General features: G+C 40.4%; 1 protein-coding gene across 1 annotated transcript; it reads left to right on the top strand.

The window, feature by feature from the left end:
* Positions 1-15,247: 15,247 nt before the first annotated feature.
* LOC110933462 lies at positions 15,248-17,624 on the top strand. The gene is made up of 4 exons (XM_035989417.1): positions 15,248-16,151; positions 16,211-16,402; positions 16,789-17,213; positions 17,295-17,624. Exons 1-4 carry the CDS (start codon positions 15,248-15,250, stop codon positions 17,622-17,624), a joined length of 1,851 nt encoding a protein of 616 aa, XP_035845310.1.

Raw genomic sequence — 17,624 nt, 5'->3', positions numbered from 1 at the left:
AAGATCTGAGAAACGACACAGAGGAAACAACGACCATAAGAAAGGGTCGAGGTTCAAGAAAGGAGATCAGTCGGGTGAAAAACCCAGATGCAAGAACTGCAAGAGACCATTTTGGGAAATGTCGTATGGAAGCAAAATCCCAGTCTCACGAAAAGCGATGTGGAATCTGCAAGTCCGCAGACCATAAAGCCTTGGATTGCAAGAAGATGAAGGATGCAACTTGTTTTGGTTGCAACGAGAAAGGGCACATCCGGCCAAATTGCCCAAAGAATGCGAAGAAGGCTGACGAAGGAAAGAAGACTAATGCGAGACTCTTCAGAATGGACGCCAAGGAAGCAGTTCTAGACGACAACGTCATTACAGGTACTTTTCTTGTAAATGATGTTTTTGCTAGAGTCTTGTTTCATTCAGGAGCTGATAAGTCGTTTGTAGATGATAAGTTTTGTAAATTGTTGAACCTTCCTGTTAAAACCTTAAGCATGAAATATGAGGTGGAATTAGCCGATGGAACCATAGAAACCGCCTCGACTGTTTTAGATGGATGTGTTATATCCATTAGGAATCATTCTTTCCCGTTATCCTTGCTTCCCTTTAAGCTAGCTGGATTCGATATAGTGATAGGCATGGATTGGTTATCGAGTAACCAAGCCCAGATTCTGTGCAATAGAAAGCAGGTAATAGTTAAGACTCCGTCTGGTGAGTCACTTACTATTCAAGGAGATACCCAGCACGGATTGCCGGAGCAAGTGTCCATGCTCAAGGCATCCAGATGCATGCAGAAAGAGTGTGTCATTTATATGGCATAAGTTACCATTGATGAGCCGAAGCCGAAGATTGAAGATATCCCTGTTATCTCGGAATATCCTGAGGTATTCCCTGAAGAACTACCCGGTTTGCCACCAGATAGGCAAGTGGAGTTTCGGATAGACATCATTCCAGGTGCTGCGCCTGTAGCAAGAGCACCATACAGATTGGCACCAACGGAGATGAAGGAGTTGAGGACGCAGTTGGATGATTTGTTAGCTAAAGGTTTTATTAGACCTAGCCCGTCTCCTTGGGGAGCGCCAATCTTGTTCGTTAAAAAGAAGGATGGGTCGATGCGTCTGTGCATCGATTACCGTGAGCTTAACAAGGTCACTATCAAGAATAGATATCCGTTACCCAGGATCGACGATCTGTTCGATCAGTTGCAAGGAGCAAGCTATTTCTCCAAGATTGACCTGAGGTCAGGTTATCATCAGTTAAAGGTCAAAGACGAAGATGTGCACAAGACAGCGTTTAGGACTCGTTATGGACATTACGAGTTCCTAGTGATGCCTTTTGGGCTCACAAACGCACCAGCCGCATTCATGGATCTCATGAATCGCGTCTGCAAGCCTTATTTGGATAAATTCGTTATCGTCTTTATTGACGACATCCTTATCTACTCGAGGAGCCAAGCTGACCATGAGAAACACCTTCGTTGTATTCTCAAACTTCTGCATCAAGAGAAGCTTTATGCCAAATTTTCGAAGTGTGAATTTTGGCTTCGAGAAGTCCAATTCCTTGGACATGTAGTAAGCGAGCGTGGTATCCAAGTAGATCCCGCTAAAGTAGAAGCAGTCATGAATTGGCAGGAGCCGAAGACGCCTACTGAGATTCGTAGTTTCCTCGGATTGGCAGGATACTATAGGCGATTTATCGAGAACTTTTCAAGGATTGCTGCGCCCCTAACTTCGTTGACTCGTAAGAAGATTAAGTTCGATTGGGGCCCTAAGCAGCAGGAATCCTTCGACATCCTGAAGAAGAAGTTGAGCAACGCGCCAGTGTTGACACTGCCCAATGGCATAGAAGATTTCATAGTGTATTGCGATGCATCACACACTGGTATGGGCTGTGTACTCATGCAGAAAGGCAAAGTCATTGCCTACGCTTCTCGACAGCTAAAGGTGCACGAGAAGAACTACACCACCCACGATTTGGAATTGGGTGCTGTTGTGTTTGCTTTGAAGCTATGGAGACATTACTTGTATGGAACCAAGTGTATAATATATTCAGATCACAAGAGTCTTCAACACTTGTTCAATCAGAAGGAATTGAACATGCGTCAAAGGCGATGGATGGAAACTTTAAACGATTATGACTGCGAGATAAGATACCATCCAGGCAAGGCAAATGTAGTTGCCGACGCCTTAAGCAGAAAGGAAAGGGTGAAACCGATCAGAATCAATGCCAAGCGCATTGAAATAAGAAATAATTTGAATGAAAGGGTGTTAGCTGCACAGAAGGAAGCTGTGTTGGAAGCTAACTATCCTGCAGAAAAGTTAGGAGTAACTGAGGAGCAGTTATCCTACGACAAAGATGGAATGCTACGACTAAACGGACGAATATGGGTTCCAGTTTATGGAGGACTTCGGGATGTTATCCTCCAGGAAGCCCACAGCTCTAAATATTCCGTTCATCCTGGAGCTGATAAGATGTACCAGGATTTGAAAGCAAACTACTGGTGGATTGGTTTGAAAAAGTCAGTAGCTGAGCATGTAGCTAAATGTTTGACTTGTGCGCAAGTCAAGGCTGAGCATCAGAAGCCGTCAGGTTTGCTTCAACAACCTGAAATTCCCAAGTGGAAATGGGAAATGGTGACAATGGATTTCATCACCAAGTTGCCGAAGACGAAGAAGGGAAATGATACCATATGGGTCATAGTAGATAGACTGACTAAGTCAGCTCATTTTCTACCCATCAAGGAGACGCATAGCTCCGATATGTTAGCTCAATTATACGTCGATAAGATTGTAGCGTTGCATGGTATAGCTATATCTATTATCTCCGATAGAGATACTAGATATACATCGCATTTTTGGAAGAGTTTCCAACAATCGTTGGGCACTCGTTTGAATTTTAGTACGGCTTATCATCCTCAGACTGATGGTCAGAGTGAGCGTACTATTCAAACTTTGGAAGACATGCTTCGTGCATGTGCGATCGATTTGGGTGGTAGTTGGGATAAGAACCTACCACTGATTGAATTCTCCTACAACAATAGCTACCATTCCAGCATCAAGGCTGCGCCTTTTGAGGCCTTATACGGTAGAAAGTGTAGATCGCCCATTTGTTGGGCAGAAGTTGGAGATGTCCAGTTGACAGGACCAGATATCATTTTTGAAACGACGGACAAGATCGTTCAGATTCGCGATCGTTTGAAAGCTGCCAGGGATAGGCAGAAAAGTTATGCGGATCCTAAGCGCAAAGATTTTCACTTCGATGTAGGTGATAAGGTATTGCTTAAAGTATCGCCCTGGAAGGGTGTGATGCGATTTGGAAAGAAAGGCAAGCTGAGCCCGAGATATATAGGACCTTTCGAGATTATCGAACGTGTCGGGTCAGTCGCTTACAAATTAAACTTGCCTGAAGAACTTAGCGCTATTCATAATGTGTTCCACATTTGTAACTTGAAGAAGTGTTTCGCTGACGATTCACTGGTTATACCACATACGGATATACACATAGATGAGAGTTTGAAGTTCGTGGAAAAACCTTTGTCGATTGAGGATCGACAGGTGAAAAAGCTTCGAAGGAAGTACATACCTATTGTAAAGGTCAAATGGGATGCCCGTAGAGGTCCCGAATACACGTGGGAAGTGGAATCCACTATGCAAGAGAAATATCCCCATTTGTTTCAGTAAATCTCGAGGTCGAGATTTCTTTTAAGGGGGTGAGGATGTAACACCTCGAAAAATTTCGTCCAATAATGTCTTGACACGTGTCATAAGGTTCCGGCATGTGAAAACAAACTTTAGAGGGACTAAAAGTGACAAACAGTGAAAACTATGGAACGTAAGGGTCCAAAGTGTCAACAATGGATAAATAGACTCTATGATAACCCTACATAATGTTCATAACCTTAAACGGATGGTTCATGGATCATACGAAGCGGAAAATGCCCAAAAGTGAGGAATTACAAACTATAGGGGCCAAAAGTGTCAACATGTTGAATTTATACCTCTGAGTGAACTTTTGGCAGACTCGAAGCTTTATAATGCTAAAATATACTCACTAGAATATGTGGTAAAAATTTCGTGAAGTTTCGATAACGTATGAGAAAGTTATGGCCAAAACCGTACTTGAGGGGCTAAAAGCGTCAACGTCGAATTTCATGGCTTTTCGGTTGAGCGCAAAGTTATCCGAGGACATTACCATGTTGGTAAATGTCCCAAGGTTCTTAAAAACCAAGATTTAGGGTTTACGAGTCAAGATAAGCAGCCAAAACCTCGCGTGCGAAGACAGGGACCAAAACTGCCAACATTTGAAAATGTTTGGACCTGCAGAACCCCAGGCCCGCCTGGGCTGCCTTAAGCGGGCCGCATGGCCTGCCCAGTAACAGAAATTCGCGAAAATTGCATTTTTGGTCCGAATTTGAAGTGCATAACAGCTGCCACCACCTCCTTTTGCTCCAATTAAATCCCATGCATGCCTAGTGCAACAGTGTGCTACCTCCAACCTCTGAATTCATCTTTAAATCAGATCATTCTTCATTTTATTGAACACTTGTGATAGTAACAAGAAGCTCTCAACTCTCAAGAACTCTCAAGGCACTTCTGGAGCAATTCTGAACGACAAGGCAACATCCTAGTGTTAACTAAGCTTCATTAGGACCTTTGTAAGCCTCTATAACATTCTATAATTCGTTCTTACATTGATTAATTGCTAAAAGTCAAACTGTTGTTCTTATACTTTGACTTTCTGATTAAACGAGTTTTACTCAGTCATTTCTCAAATTGAAACCACATATATGTTGGTATTTATATGGGAAACAAACCCTCAAAAGGGTATTCTCTGATTCCCACTTTATGCATGCTAATTGTCGAGTCAAACTTGTTTCTAAAAAGTCAACAGAAATGGTTTTTGTGAAAAATAGCTTAAATGGTAATATAGATGACATGCAATCAGTTTGATCATCAATAATAGCTTTATAATATATATATAAGAATGTGTTTCACCATGATCAACTCGACAATCTATAGTATAAATACGAATCGGAACCGAAAGTCTTGTAAAACGACTTTTTCGTAGACTATCGATTCGGATCCGTACATGCATGTTTGAGATCTGTATTAAAGAGTATTTTTGACCATTTTTATTTTGGTAAAACTTTCTGGAATTTTTATTGCTTGAGTCTATGTTTAGCCGATTCATTTGCATGTTTCCGATTTATGCTTAAAGTTGACTATTTTGCCCTTTTTGATATAAAACGTGATTTTTGGAAAAGTGAAAGAGTAGAAATCTTTATTTCTAATATATAAACTTGCACCGAAAATTTGAGGTCAGTTAGTGGTCCAGATTTTGAGTTATGGCCGATATCGTAAAACTATATCTTAAAGTTACATAAACGGCGCATTTCGCGTATAACCTATTTCAGGCCACGTTTTGATACGAAACTTTTTACCCACTGATGTTATATAATATTTTGGGATTTTTGATGATTTTTATTTAATTTTTGGCTGATCGTATCTTAGATCGCTTAGTCGATTCGGTTAATGCCGGTTTTGACTATTTAAGCAATAAAATGAGTTTTACACATCCTTTTGACCCGAAACCTTTTTCTACTGATTTTATATGTTAAATAAATTATTTTGAGCATTCTGGAAATATAAAAATCTCAGCTTTCTTTTGAAAACCCGGAAACGGCTCTAAATCGCATTTTTAGCGTTTTTAACGCATAATAAGCGTTATACTCATTTTAAACATATAAGACTTATACCTACTGATGTGTTTAGTGTATTTTTATAAAATAACAGTAAGTATAAGTATATGAACTCAGGTTTCCAGTTTTGGCAGTTTTAGCCCTTGTGAAATTACTAAAATACCCCTACGGTGCATAGTTTGATTTTAAATGGTGAGTTTGGTATATGGGTCATACCCTACTGTTATAATATGTTAAATGAAGTATATTTACTGTATAAACCAGACCTGAAACTCAGATTGCTAATTTGACTCTTTTATAATTCTTTAAATGACCAAAATGCCCTTATAAGGCATCAATTGAGTTTAAAATTATTCCGGGCAATATAGAACATAACTTACTGATATTATATCATATTTAAAGCATATTATCTCAGGGAACTTGCATTTGACTCATTTGGCTACCCGTAACGCCTTTTTTGCGTTCGGTTCGGTTTACATAACTAGTTCGCGTAAATTGACCGAAACGGGTCAAACGTTATCATTTTTATCTCAAAATCCAGAATGTATTTAGTATACCCATATTATACAAGTATTCAAACTTGTCGGGTCTAAATCACATTCTATCCGGTCTATTCGCTTAATCGTGCGTTTAAACCGTATCGTTCTTAAAACTAACCGGTCAAAGCTTAGGCTTAAATAAAAGACCCGTTAGGAATCTAATAGGTTATTATAAACCTTTGTTCCAGATTAGGAGGCCCAGTAAAAGCTACCTACACTTATCATTTGTGACTCATACTTGCTCAGGTAAATACATTTTGACTTATTTTCCCTATACGGGCTTGGGGTACGGTATTTAAAATACCGCTTGATCGGGCGCACAAGTCCTGCACCTTATGGGTGTACAGTCTTGAGTAGCTTGTGCGACTCGTTTAAACAGTCTTGTCTTACTTTAGGCTTTGGGGGGTTATTGACCGTGTCCCGGATATCCTTGGCATTATCTTACGAGATGGCCACGACCAGAGCACGGGGTGTAGGCGTACACCCGGCGTGTATAACTCTTTAATGTGGTGTGTCATTTAACCTTTAGCCCGGACAGCAGATCCCGGGCCACCATAAGTACGGGTACATGTAAATCGTTCACAAGTTTATATTGCATAAATATCCCAAGTTAATAAAAATATTTATGCCTTATGCATTTAAATCAATTTTCAATCATTTTCAAAATGAGTCAGTCGATTTGTATTTACCAGTGTAAACTGACGTATTTTTCCCAAAAGGTTAAGTGCAGGTACTATACGAAATAGGCTGGCTGTTTCCTAAGAGCGTCCACTATAGTCTCGCAAGCTCGGACGACAAATAACTGTTGAACAATTTATTCTTATTTTTATTTGATCCGCCTGTGGATCCGTTTCAACTACTTATGATGTTTATTATGTCATTTTAATTAAAGTTGAAATGTATCTATTCTGCTTCCGCTGTGCATTATTATATTGTGTTGTTTGTCTATGACGATGCCAACTACGTCACTGTACCCCACACCGGGCCCACCGGTGACACGTGGAGATCGGGGTGTGACAGTTGTAAACACGGTAGGCCTTCTGTGTGGATGAATACCCCATAAAGTAGCAGATATCACCCACTGCTTCAAATTTGACGAGATTTTCTTGAGTGTTTAAAAGAGTGCACGAGCAGCCGAATGGTCTGAAGAAGTTAATAAGTGGCTTTCTTTTGAAGAGAAGTTCATATGCTGTCTTTCCATGAGGTTTCACGATGAGTACCCTGTTTAGAACGTAGCATGCCGTATTAACTGCTTCTGCCCAGAAAATAATTGGAAGCTTCGAGTCCACCAGCATGGTTCGTGCAGCTTCGATCAGCGTTCTATTCTTGCGTTCAGCAACTCCATTTTGTTGGGGAGTTCTGGCTGCACTGTATTGGAGATGAATTTCCTTTTCTGTACAGAACGATATGAAGGTCTGATTTTTGAACTCGGACCCGTTGTCGCTTCTGATAGACTTCACTTTTAGCTTGGTCACGTTTTCAATCAGCGGAATGAATGATTTTAAAACTTCAGCTGTCTCGCTTTTTGCTTCAAGAAAATATACCCATGAAAACCGAGAGAAATCATCTGTTACAACCAAACAATAAGAGCTTTTAGCAAGACTTTTAACACTGATAGGACCGAAGAGATCCATATGCAACAATTGAAGAGGTGCAGATATCGTGTTCACTGCTTTAGACTTGTGCGGTTTCTTATGCTGCTTTCCCTGGGCGCATGCAATACATTTTTCAGAAAATGGAAATTCTTTAATTGGAAGACCTCTAACTAAGCTTAACTTAGAGAGTTTGTTCATATTTTTGAAATTAACATGGCCCAGTCGTCTATGCCAAAGCAGTGACTCCGATTCTGAGGCTTTGGAAATTAAGCAGGTTAAGTTGTCATTTGTCTTGGCATTTTTCATGTTGAGCACATATGTGTTATTCTGTCTTGGAGCAGTGAGCATGATCATTTCTGCAGGAACAACATAACTGGGCTTCAGGAACAAGCATTCCATGTCATTGAAAAGCACCGAGATTCCTTTATCGCAGACTTGAGAGACACTCATGAGATTGTAGCACAGCTCTAGAACATAGTTGACATTCCAGCGTGAGGGCTTCGGACACCACATCTCCTACTCCAACAATCTTTCCTCCCTTTTCGTCTCCAGTGAAAGATACGAAATCACCATCAATGAAGCGAAAGTTCTTCAGCAGTTCCTTCAATCCAGTCATGTGTCTTGAACATCCGCTGTCGACATGCCAGATGTATTCCATGAGCATTCAAAGCCATTTCTGGAGCTTATTCTGATATACACAAATATACAAATATACAAATTAGTTTGATTTAGGAACCCAAATTTGCTTCATTTCAAATCTGTCGTGGTTTTGACCCACGTTGACCTCTTTTTGTTTCCAAAAATAGGCAGTTGATTCAACCAGATTTTTAACAGATTTCTTAAGATAATTTAATTGATATGTGACGTTTGTAAGAAAATCATGTTCTGGTTTGGAAAATTTTTTGGTTTTACAATGTTTCGCTGTATGTCCTAAATGACCACAGCGAAAGCATCTTTTATGTCTGGGTCGTTTGGTGTTAGAAGATGATGTATGTGATGAGAGTCTTGAATTTTCTGCTTTCTTCATTTTCTTGTCCACTCTGCTTTCATCTTCTGAAAGTTCTTCATCGTTGTCTGAATCGAATGAGTTTTCAGACGTGTTGTCCTCGCTCGAGCTTTGTTCTTCACTTGCTTTGTAATTTAACTCATTGTAGCTTCGATCTTTGTTTGTGCCTTTAGAGTCTTGGTCTTCAATAGCTTCATAACTTGAACACTCGAAGCTTTCATCACTAGTTGCTTGATCTTCACTTGAACTTTCTGATATTTGCTCGTCTTCTGTGATAGTGACGCTTGAATTTTCATTATCTTGGTCTTCAGTGACGCTCCTTTCTGATTCTGTCATACCTGTTCTGGAAGGAATAAATTCGGGAATTTCCTTTGTAAGGAATTTTCCAAAGCTATTCCTTTTTAATTCTGGCACAAATACAGGAGATTCACAAGCAACTTTATCATCACAACACACATAATTCAAATCATGACATTCAGATACAAAATGTTCACGATCACGGGTCTCAAATGTAGGCACATGGCCCTTACAGTCATCCAAGGATTTAAATTTAGGCACTTGGCCATTACAGTAATCCATCCTACTTAAATTATTACATTCATCCTTAACATTGTTTTTCTTAGAACAATTCCAGACGAACCAGTTAACGGTGGAATAACCGTCGCCTGAATATCCAATTCCTATTTTTGACCCGCCGCAGTCTCCATCCTCATCGCACACATCTTCTTTACACTCAATGGGATCTGCATTGCTTTTAGAACAGTTAGCGGTTGTCTCATTTTTATAAAATTCATTTTGTTCAACTGAGGCCTTTTCATTTATGAGATCATTTTCGGGATGAGGAGTCGGCATAGGCACGTAATTTTTGCTGTGAGGTGGAAAGAAGAGTTTTCTTTCATTTCCGTGCCTATCCTTATATCCAATCCCGTCTTTCACAAACGTTGGTCGTTGGCAATTTTTAATGTCAGTAAAGGCCTTTTGACTGACATTCCATTTATCTATTATAATTTGAAGTTTGTTCTTTTCGTTCAAAGCTTTTTCTAATCTTTCTGTAAGATCATTAATGATGAAATCTTTTCTAAACACAAATTCTTTAAGGGTTTGCATTTCAGCCAAAGTTGAGTTCAACTTTCTCTGATATGCAGCCTCGTTCTGTTTAAGCTCGTTGTTAAATTTTAAAGCTTTGTCTTTTTGCCTTTCAAATTCTAGGTTTAAGAATTTGTAATGTGCCACGACATCAACGCATGCTGGTGAGCATAATTTTTCTTTAAAACTAAGTGGAATACTATTTACCAAGTCCTTGTCAGCCTTTTCTTTTGATGAATCTGCTTTCATGGCTGCTGCTTGGACCTTATCCTTGCCTTTCTCAGATGTTTCTTTAGCAACATGCTTTTCTGCTTGATCACAAGTCTCCACTGAAGTAAGAATGCTTTTCAATCCCATGTCAGTAGCATTGTCTCCAGTTGGAATTCCAGCTGTCTGCTTCTCAAACTGCCTTGCAGATGATTCACCTGAGATCTTGGCCATCAGGGCTTTGTTAACTTGCTCCTTTGCTTCAGTGATTTCCTCACTCCAATCATAGTCTTCAACGACTAAAGCTTTTGGCGTGCTGGGAGACGCATTGTTTTTGTTCTCTTCAACTGTGATTTGCTTAACAGCAGGAGCAATTTCACTGTTTCCTTCTTTTAACAGAGGACAATCGCGCTTGAAGTGTCCTAGATTCTTGCAGTTGTAGCACCTCAGCTTAGATTTGTCAAAGCCAGCTTTTCCAAGACCCAAACGCTTGCCTGTCTTGTCTTGAAATTTCTTTAACCTCAAAGTGATCATGGCCATTTGCCATTTCAGATCCATTTCTTCCATATCATCTGGATCAACCTGATACATATCTTCAGCAGTGAACATCTCCTTTTTCAGTTCCCCCGACATTAGGGCTTCGTAGCTGCTCAGAAATGTGTTGAAGAGTGCCACATTTTCAGTGGATACTTTCAACGCTTGAGTGTCCACAGTGATGGTCTTTTCAACAAGTTGTGGGGCTTTAGATGCACTTGCGGAAGCGTTCGCGTAAATTAAGTCAGAAGCTTGTGGAGTGACGCCCCCTGAAGCGAGAAATGCCACATTCTTCAATCCAGCTGAAGGTTGAGTTGACTTAGGTTGATATCCAGCAGTGTTCATCTCTCTTTTGTTAACATCCATTTCAAAGGCTCTTAGGGTGTTGATCAGATCTGACAGAGTGACAGGATTAGGATTGTTGAGGAAATCCTTCTTGATCATCATGCATTGTAGGCTCCATTCCTTGGGGAGTGAATCAAGCAGCTTCTTTATTGCAGCACGATTTGTAACAGGATTTCCTGCCTTCTTCATTTTGGTCATCATGTTCAAGAAGCGACTGATGTGATCAGAAAGACTTTCTCCACGAACTCCGCAAAACATGTCGTATTGTTTCTGCACCATATCTCTCTTGCTTTCGATTAGTTCTTCATTTCCTTCATAGTACTCGATTAATGCATTCCAGAGTGCATTTGCAGTTCGGTGTTCTTCAAACATGTTGCAATCGTTGGTTGATAGAGCCATGGTTAGAGCAGCGTGTGCGTGACGATCACGTTGAATGAGAGCCTTGTCTTCATTAGTGAAGGTAGTAGCGTCATTGTTAGCAACTACTGCATCTCCTCGAACTACCGTTGGAATGTGAGGTCCAGCGGTAACAGAGAGCCACAAATTGTAGTCCGTGTACTCGAAGAACGAGTTAATGCGTGTTTTCCAAGTGCTAAAGTCTTTCGCCCCTTTCAACTTTGGTGGGCGAGTGGTAGTTCCAGTTTCAAGTTCCGCTTGAGCAATTGGACTTAGTTGATTTAGCGACATCTTTGCTTGTTTTAGACAAATGTGAGCTGATCAGATCTTAAATTCGCTGACAGGAGACTTAATTTCGCCGAAGATCGATGATGATTGAAGGCCTTCGCTAGCTAATCCGCTACCTTCGCTGGAGAGTTATGCAATCCTGCACGAGCGATCACGTAACTTCGCTGACAAATCAAAACACAGACATATGTTAGGTTAATTTCACCGATAACCGTGATAAGAACGCTGTGGTTCGCTATCACGGCTCTCGAAGTCGCCTTCGATAATTTCGCTCAAGGGACGATTGACACTATTTCTCTAATGATCAACAATTTCGCTCGAACAATGGTCGGCGAAATTGATGATTATGCGATAAGACTCTCAACGATTAGGTTTACTTCGCTATATTCAACGCTGAGTTCGCTGCCTTCAACAAATAATTTCGCCACATTCAAATATTGTTCGCTGGCTTCAAGTTAATTTCGCTGGACAGAGGGTTTAACACGAACTAAAACCCTCTAATCACTCAAAAACAGCTCAACAACCATGTTTTGATGCAACAAAATGTCCAAAATGACTCCCTAATCAAGTATTAACAACAACCTATCGATTAAACACACCAAATCAATCCATTTTAAGCTCAAAAATTTGAAAAACCTTGAAACTTTGAAAAACCTTCAAAACAATGAAAAATCTCAACAAGAACACAACAACCAAGAGCACAAAGGCTCTGATACCAAATTGTAGATCCCAAAACATATCCGGATCACAGTGGTTGGTTGTTTTAGCCCATAACACCTATTGATTAGGTGTTTGAGATATGAAAAGTCAAGAAGAATCAAAGATGAAGGTGAAGCTAGTGGATTAATGAATACAACAAGTGTTGTATTGAATCCAAACAATAAGATGTAACAATAAACAACCTTGGATATCAGATTTGGGCACAAGATCCACAATAGAAAGTAACAACACTAATATTCATCAAAGAACCAAAAGCTTGGCTAGGTTACAATGCTTGGGGTATTTATAGTGAACTCCTGACTTGCCAGCAAATTTATAAATTTGCTGGAATCTTAACTACACCAAGTCAGGATTCCTATTTCTAGAGAATTACAAAATAAGCCCCTATACATTCAAAATAGCTACAAACTACTATTAAACTAATCCAGCACAAGTATCAACGATCTCATAAGCTCTAACAATTACCACCGTAATCCATGCAAGTAATTGTCCTTAACAACCCCCGTGTGAACGGGTGTTGAGTCCAAACTATAGTACTATATTGCTAAGGCAGGTAGACAGCGTTCCACGTGTAAACATAACAACAAGCATTCATTTAGTCACGTAATACATGAAATCGGTTAGCGTTCAAATAGTTGAGTAGTGTGTTCGATTGTGATTTGATAAGTAATGTATGTAACACCCAAAAGTGTTAAAGCAAAAAGGGTACGAGTATACTCACAGCGGTTTGATGTATGGATTGAAGGGAGCGCTGGGGAGTAGGGTTAGCCTGAATAGTTCGATAGTGTAACGATGAGTAACGTGGAAATGTAAACAAGTGTAATTGGGTCGAACAGCCCGGTCGATCGAACAGTAGGTTCGATCGGACGGCTGGTTCGTTCAGGTAGACAAACCGTTCGGACAGTCCATTCGATCGGCCGGCAGGGTCGATCGGTTAGACTATTCAAGTGGATTGTTTCTTCCTTTGTGTAGGATGTGTTTGTGTATGATGGTTTGAAGTTTTGAAGTTTTTGCGGCATTATTCAAAATCATTGAAGTGTTCTTACCTTTCAGGTCGGTCGATCGATCGAACGGGTCGTTCGATCGGTCGGCTTAACCGATCGGTTAGTCACTTCAGTTGCAAGGCCTCAGTAGATGGTCACTCAATCGGACAGCATGTCCAATCGAGCAGTACTTCTAAGGCTTGTTAAGTTGGAAGATCGATTAAGTGTTGAAGCATAATATATCATGATCCGAACAGTAATGTTTACCAATCGTCGTTCGATCGGTCATTACTTCGCTCAATACCATACTTCATAAATTTGTAAAGCGTGGGGCCATGTGCTAGTCGATCGGCTGGCCCGGTCGATCGGCTGGTAAGTCCGATCGGTTAGGTTGTTCGTTCGGACAGCCTAACCGTTCGGCCAGCATTCTGACCTGGTCAGCCTATTCGTCTAACACTTGGCTGGTTAATCACTTGAAATTATATCGAGGTAGTTTGACAACGAGTTGAACCATGGAACCTTCGTTCTTACTGTTTTCCCCTGTTCGGACAGGAACCACCCAAGTCCGGCAGGTGAACTGTTCGGAACGGTAGCTTGGCGTTTAACCCGAAATCGGTGAACCTCGTAGTTAGAATCCGAATCTTGAACCACGTAGTTGTTAGGATGATTAGTGAGCTGGTTCAAGCTTCGTTTCTACCGGTTTGAATGTTTTGAGTGTAAAAGAGTTGGAAGAAAGTCGGAAAATCCGTCCTTCAATCTTTCACACCGTGAAATGTCTAGATCTATGATAGATTTTAGTTTATTTATGTGGAAATCGGTTAGATCCAAGCTATTCATGGTGGAATGAGGCCAAAACATGATGTTCTTCAAGAACACCATGATGACATCATCCAAGAACACTTAGATCTTGGTGATTTCACGGTTAGAAATCAAGATTTGAAAGATAGAAAGGTGTAGGAGTGTGTATTGATAAAAAACGTACAAGATTTAGAGTGAAAACTTACCGGAATCGAGAGAAATCTAAGAAAAGGTGAAGAACACGAGTCTGGTCGGTCAGAGCTTTCCAAAAGTGGAAGGGATGACAATGACGGGGCTATTTATAGGCTCCAAAAGAGGAAAAGACTGGCCGATCGGACAGGCATCCTGATCGGACGGCCTGCTCGATCAAACAGCATGTTCGATCGGCTGGGCTGTTCGATCAGCATGATCCTGTTCGATCAACGGCCTGTTTCGAGTGTTCGGCGACGATTTTTGATATTTCGATTTCGATGGAGGATGATACGGATTCGAAGAAGTTTCCTAGTCAAATTACTTTTAGTCCCAACTACTATATCTAACATAAGCATCTTTATTTCGCGTTTCGATTTCGATTGAGTTTCGAGTTTTGATTCGATTCGATTGATTACCACACATATAACATTAAGTAAACATGCACAAATAACACATAAGGAACACACACACACGTATAACAATACCAAAGTTTGTATAATTCGAGTTCCGAGTTCGATGATGATTTGATTAGCTTAATTATTGATTGATTAACTTTATCACATTGCTACTTCCTGCTATTCAAGGTCGATAATCGGTTCGCATAGATAAATATTCGATCACTTTGATTAGACAACACTTACTCCACATAATACAAAATCCAAAATAGACTATTAACAGTCAAGGAAGTCAAACTTTGACTTTGACTTTGACATTCGAAAACATGGGGTGTTATAGTAGAGACCACCCCTTGCAAACGTGTAAAGTCATTTCATAGGAAAAGTGTAAAGGCTAAGAATAGGAAATATAGAACTGATAAGGTGGGTCAGGATGAGGATGATGAAGACCCAGATTACATCTTTGATAAAGATAATGCTATGGAAGATTATAGTGTTGATATGAAAGAGTATTATGCTGAAGTAGATGCTGACATTAGTGAACAATATGAAGAACAAGTTGATGTAGATGAGGATGACGAACAGGTTGATTTAGATGGCTTCAAAAGTTTAATTGATTCAGATGGTGACACAACTCTTGAAAGAGCTTGTAGGAGTGTTAGGAAAGACAAAATAAGGTCTAAAACATCTGGTGAATGTCCCTTTTATCTTGGCCAGTCATTTCCTGATAAGGACAATATTAAGATGATGGTCAAGAATCATGCAATTGATTCTCGGAGACAACTCCATATTACAAGGAATGACAACACCAGATTCCGTGTTATATGTACGGGTGGGATTCCAAAATGGAGTAGTTGTGAAATAAATGCTGGAGGACCCTCTCAACCAACTGCATTAAAGGGTAAATCTGGAAATACCCAAAATGCAACTGGGCCCTCACAAGTGGGAACAACAAATGAAGATGTGCCTAACCCTAAAAATAATACACCACCCACTTGCCCTTGGATGCTTTATGTTTCTAAAGTTAAAAAGGCAGGCTCTTGGGTTGTGAAAACCCTAAACAAAGAACATGTATGTCTAAACACCAGAGATGTTAGACTGTGCACAGTTGCCTGGTTATCCAAAAAAATTCAACACACTGTGAAAAACAATCCTGGGATACCACTTAAAGCTCTACAAGAAGATCTACAAAGGAAATATCAAGTTGAAGTGACTTTGCACCAAGTTTTTAGGGCTATGATGAAGGCAACAGAGAAAGTGCAGGGTCACTACGGGGCTCAGTATGAGAATCTCAGGAATTATTGTGAGGAGCTTCTCAGAACTAATCTTGGAAGCACAGTTAAGATAGATGTTGAACCTGTGGCAATCCTAGCAGTCCAACAAGGCAATTCAGGAAGATATATGTTTGCTTAGGTGCATTAAAGGCTGGATTTAAATTGATAGGGAGACCTATACTGGGGCTTGATGGATGTTTTTTGAAAGGGCCATTCCCTGGCCAGATTCTCACAGCAGTAGGAGTGGATGGCAACAATGGGATTTATCCTGTTGCCTATGCAGTGGTGGAGGCTGAAACAACTGCAAGCTGGACATGGTTTCTTCAGTGTTTAGGTGATGATCTTGAACTGGAACATAACAGTAATTTCACCTTCATAACTGACAGGCAAAAGGTAACTATTGTTCAATGATTTGCTAGGGATTGATACCTGCTATACTGAAAGTGTATCCAAGCTCGGAGCACAGATATTGCCTGAGACATATACATGAAAATATGAAATCAAAAGGGGGTGGTGATAAATACAAAAACCTGTTGTGGAACTGTGCATCTGCATCAGCAGTTCCTGAGTTTGAAAAGGTTATGAAGGCAGTTCTTGATAAGGACAAATGACTACATGATTGGCTAAAAGAAATTCCAAGCAAACAATGGGTCAGAGCCTACTTCATAGGTATGTAATTTACCACTTGAATTGTTTTCAGTTGACTTGTTTTGATCATGTTAATTAATTGAATTGAACATATTCCAGGCAGGGCTAGGTGTGATATTTTGCTGAATAACATCTGTGAGGTATTCAATAGGCAATTGATACAAGGTAGGGACAAGCCTATAATAACCTGCCTTGAGTATATCAGAGAGTACCTTATGAAGAAGATTGTTGTGGTGAATAACAAGATTGGCAAGTGCAAAAGCCCATTAACAACAGCTGCTACTGCTGTGCTTCAAACTGCAAAGACTGAGGCTGCAGAATACATTGTGATATGGACTGGAGGAACAAAGTTTCAGGTTAGCACACACTTCAATGACCACCAAGACCAGAGAGTTGTGATATTAGATGAAAGAACATGCTCTTGTAGGAGATGGGATCTAACAGGCATCCCATGTAGACATGCAGTGGCATGTATCTGGAACATGGGATTGCATGGTAAAGGTGATGGAGTTCCTGAAAAATGGGTACATCTAGTGTATTGGGTTGAGTCTTGGGTTGAGGTTTACAAGCATAATGTAGAACCAGTTAATGGCAGTGATTTGTAGCCTAAATCTGCATGCCCAACCACTTTGATCCCTCCAAGGTATCACGTCCAAATCAGGAGACCAAAAAAGAAACGAAAGAAGTCTGCACAGGAGATTGCAGAGGCTAAAGTTGCAGCTTCAAAGGAAAAAAAGAAGGCTAAAGTTACCGAATCTGTTGAGAATGTCAGCAACATGATCCCTGCAACTGGTAAGTTGCCAAGGAAGGGAGGCTCAGTGACATGTAAAATCTGCAAGGGTGTGGGGCATAACAAAAGAACTTGTGGCAAGTCTAGAAGGAAAGGGGTACAAGCACAGGCAGGGGCACAAGGTCAGGAAGGGGCACAAGGTTAG

This window comes from Helianthus annuus, chromosome 4 (genome assembly GCF_002127325.2).
Source record: "Helianthus annuus cultivar XRQ/B chromosome 4, HanXRQr2.0-SUNRISE, whole genome shotgun sequence".
Classification (NCBI taxonomy): Eukaryota; Viridiplantae; Streptophyta; class Magnoliopsida; order Asterales; family Asteraceae; genus Helianthus; species Helianthus annuus.
This window is presented reverse-complemented; position numbering and strand designations above follow the sequence as displayed.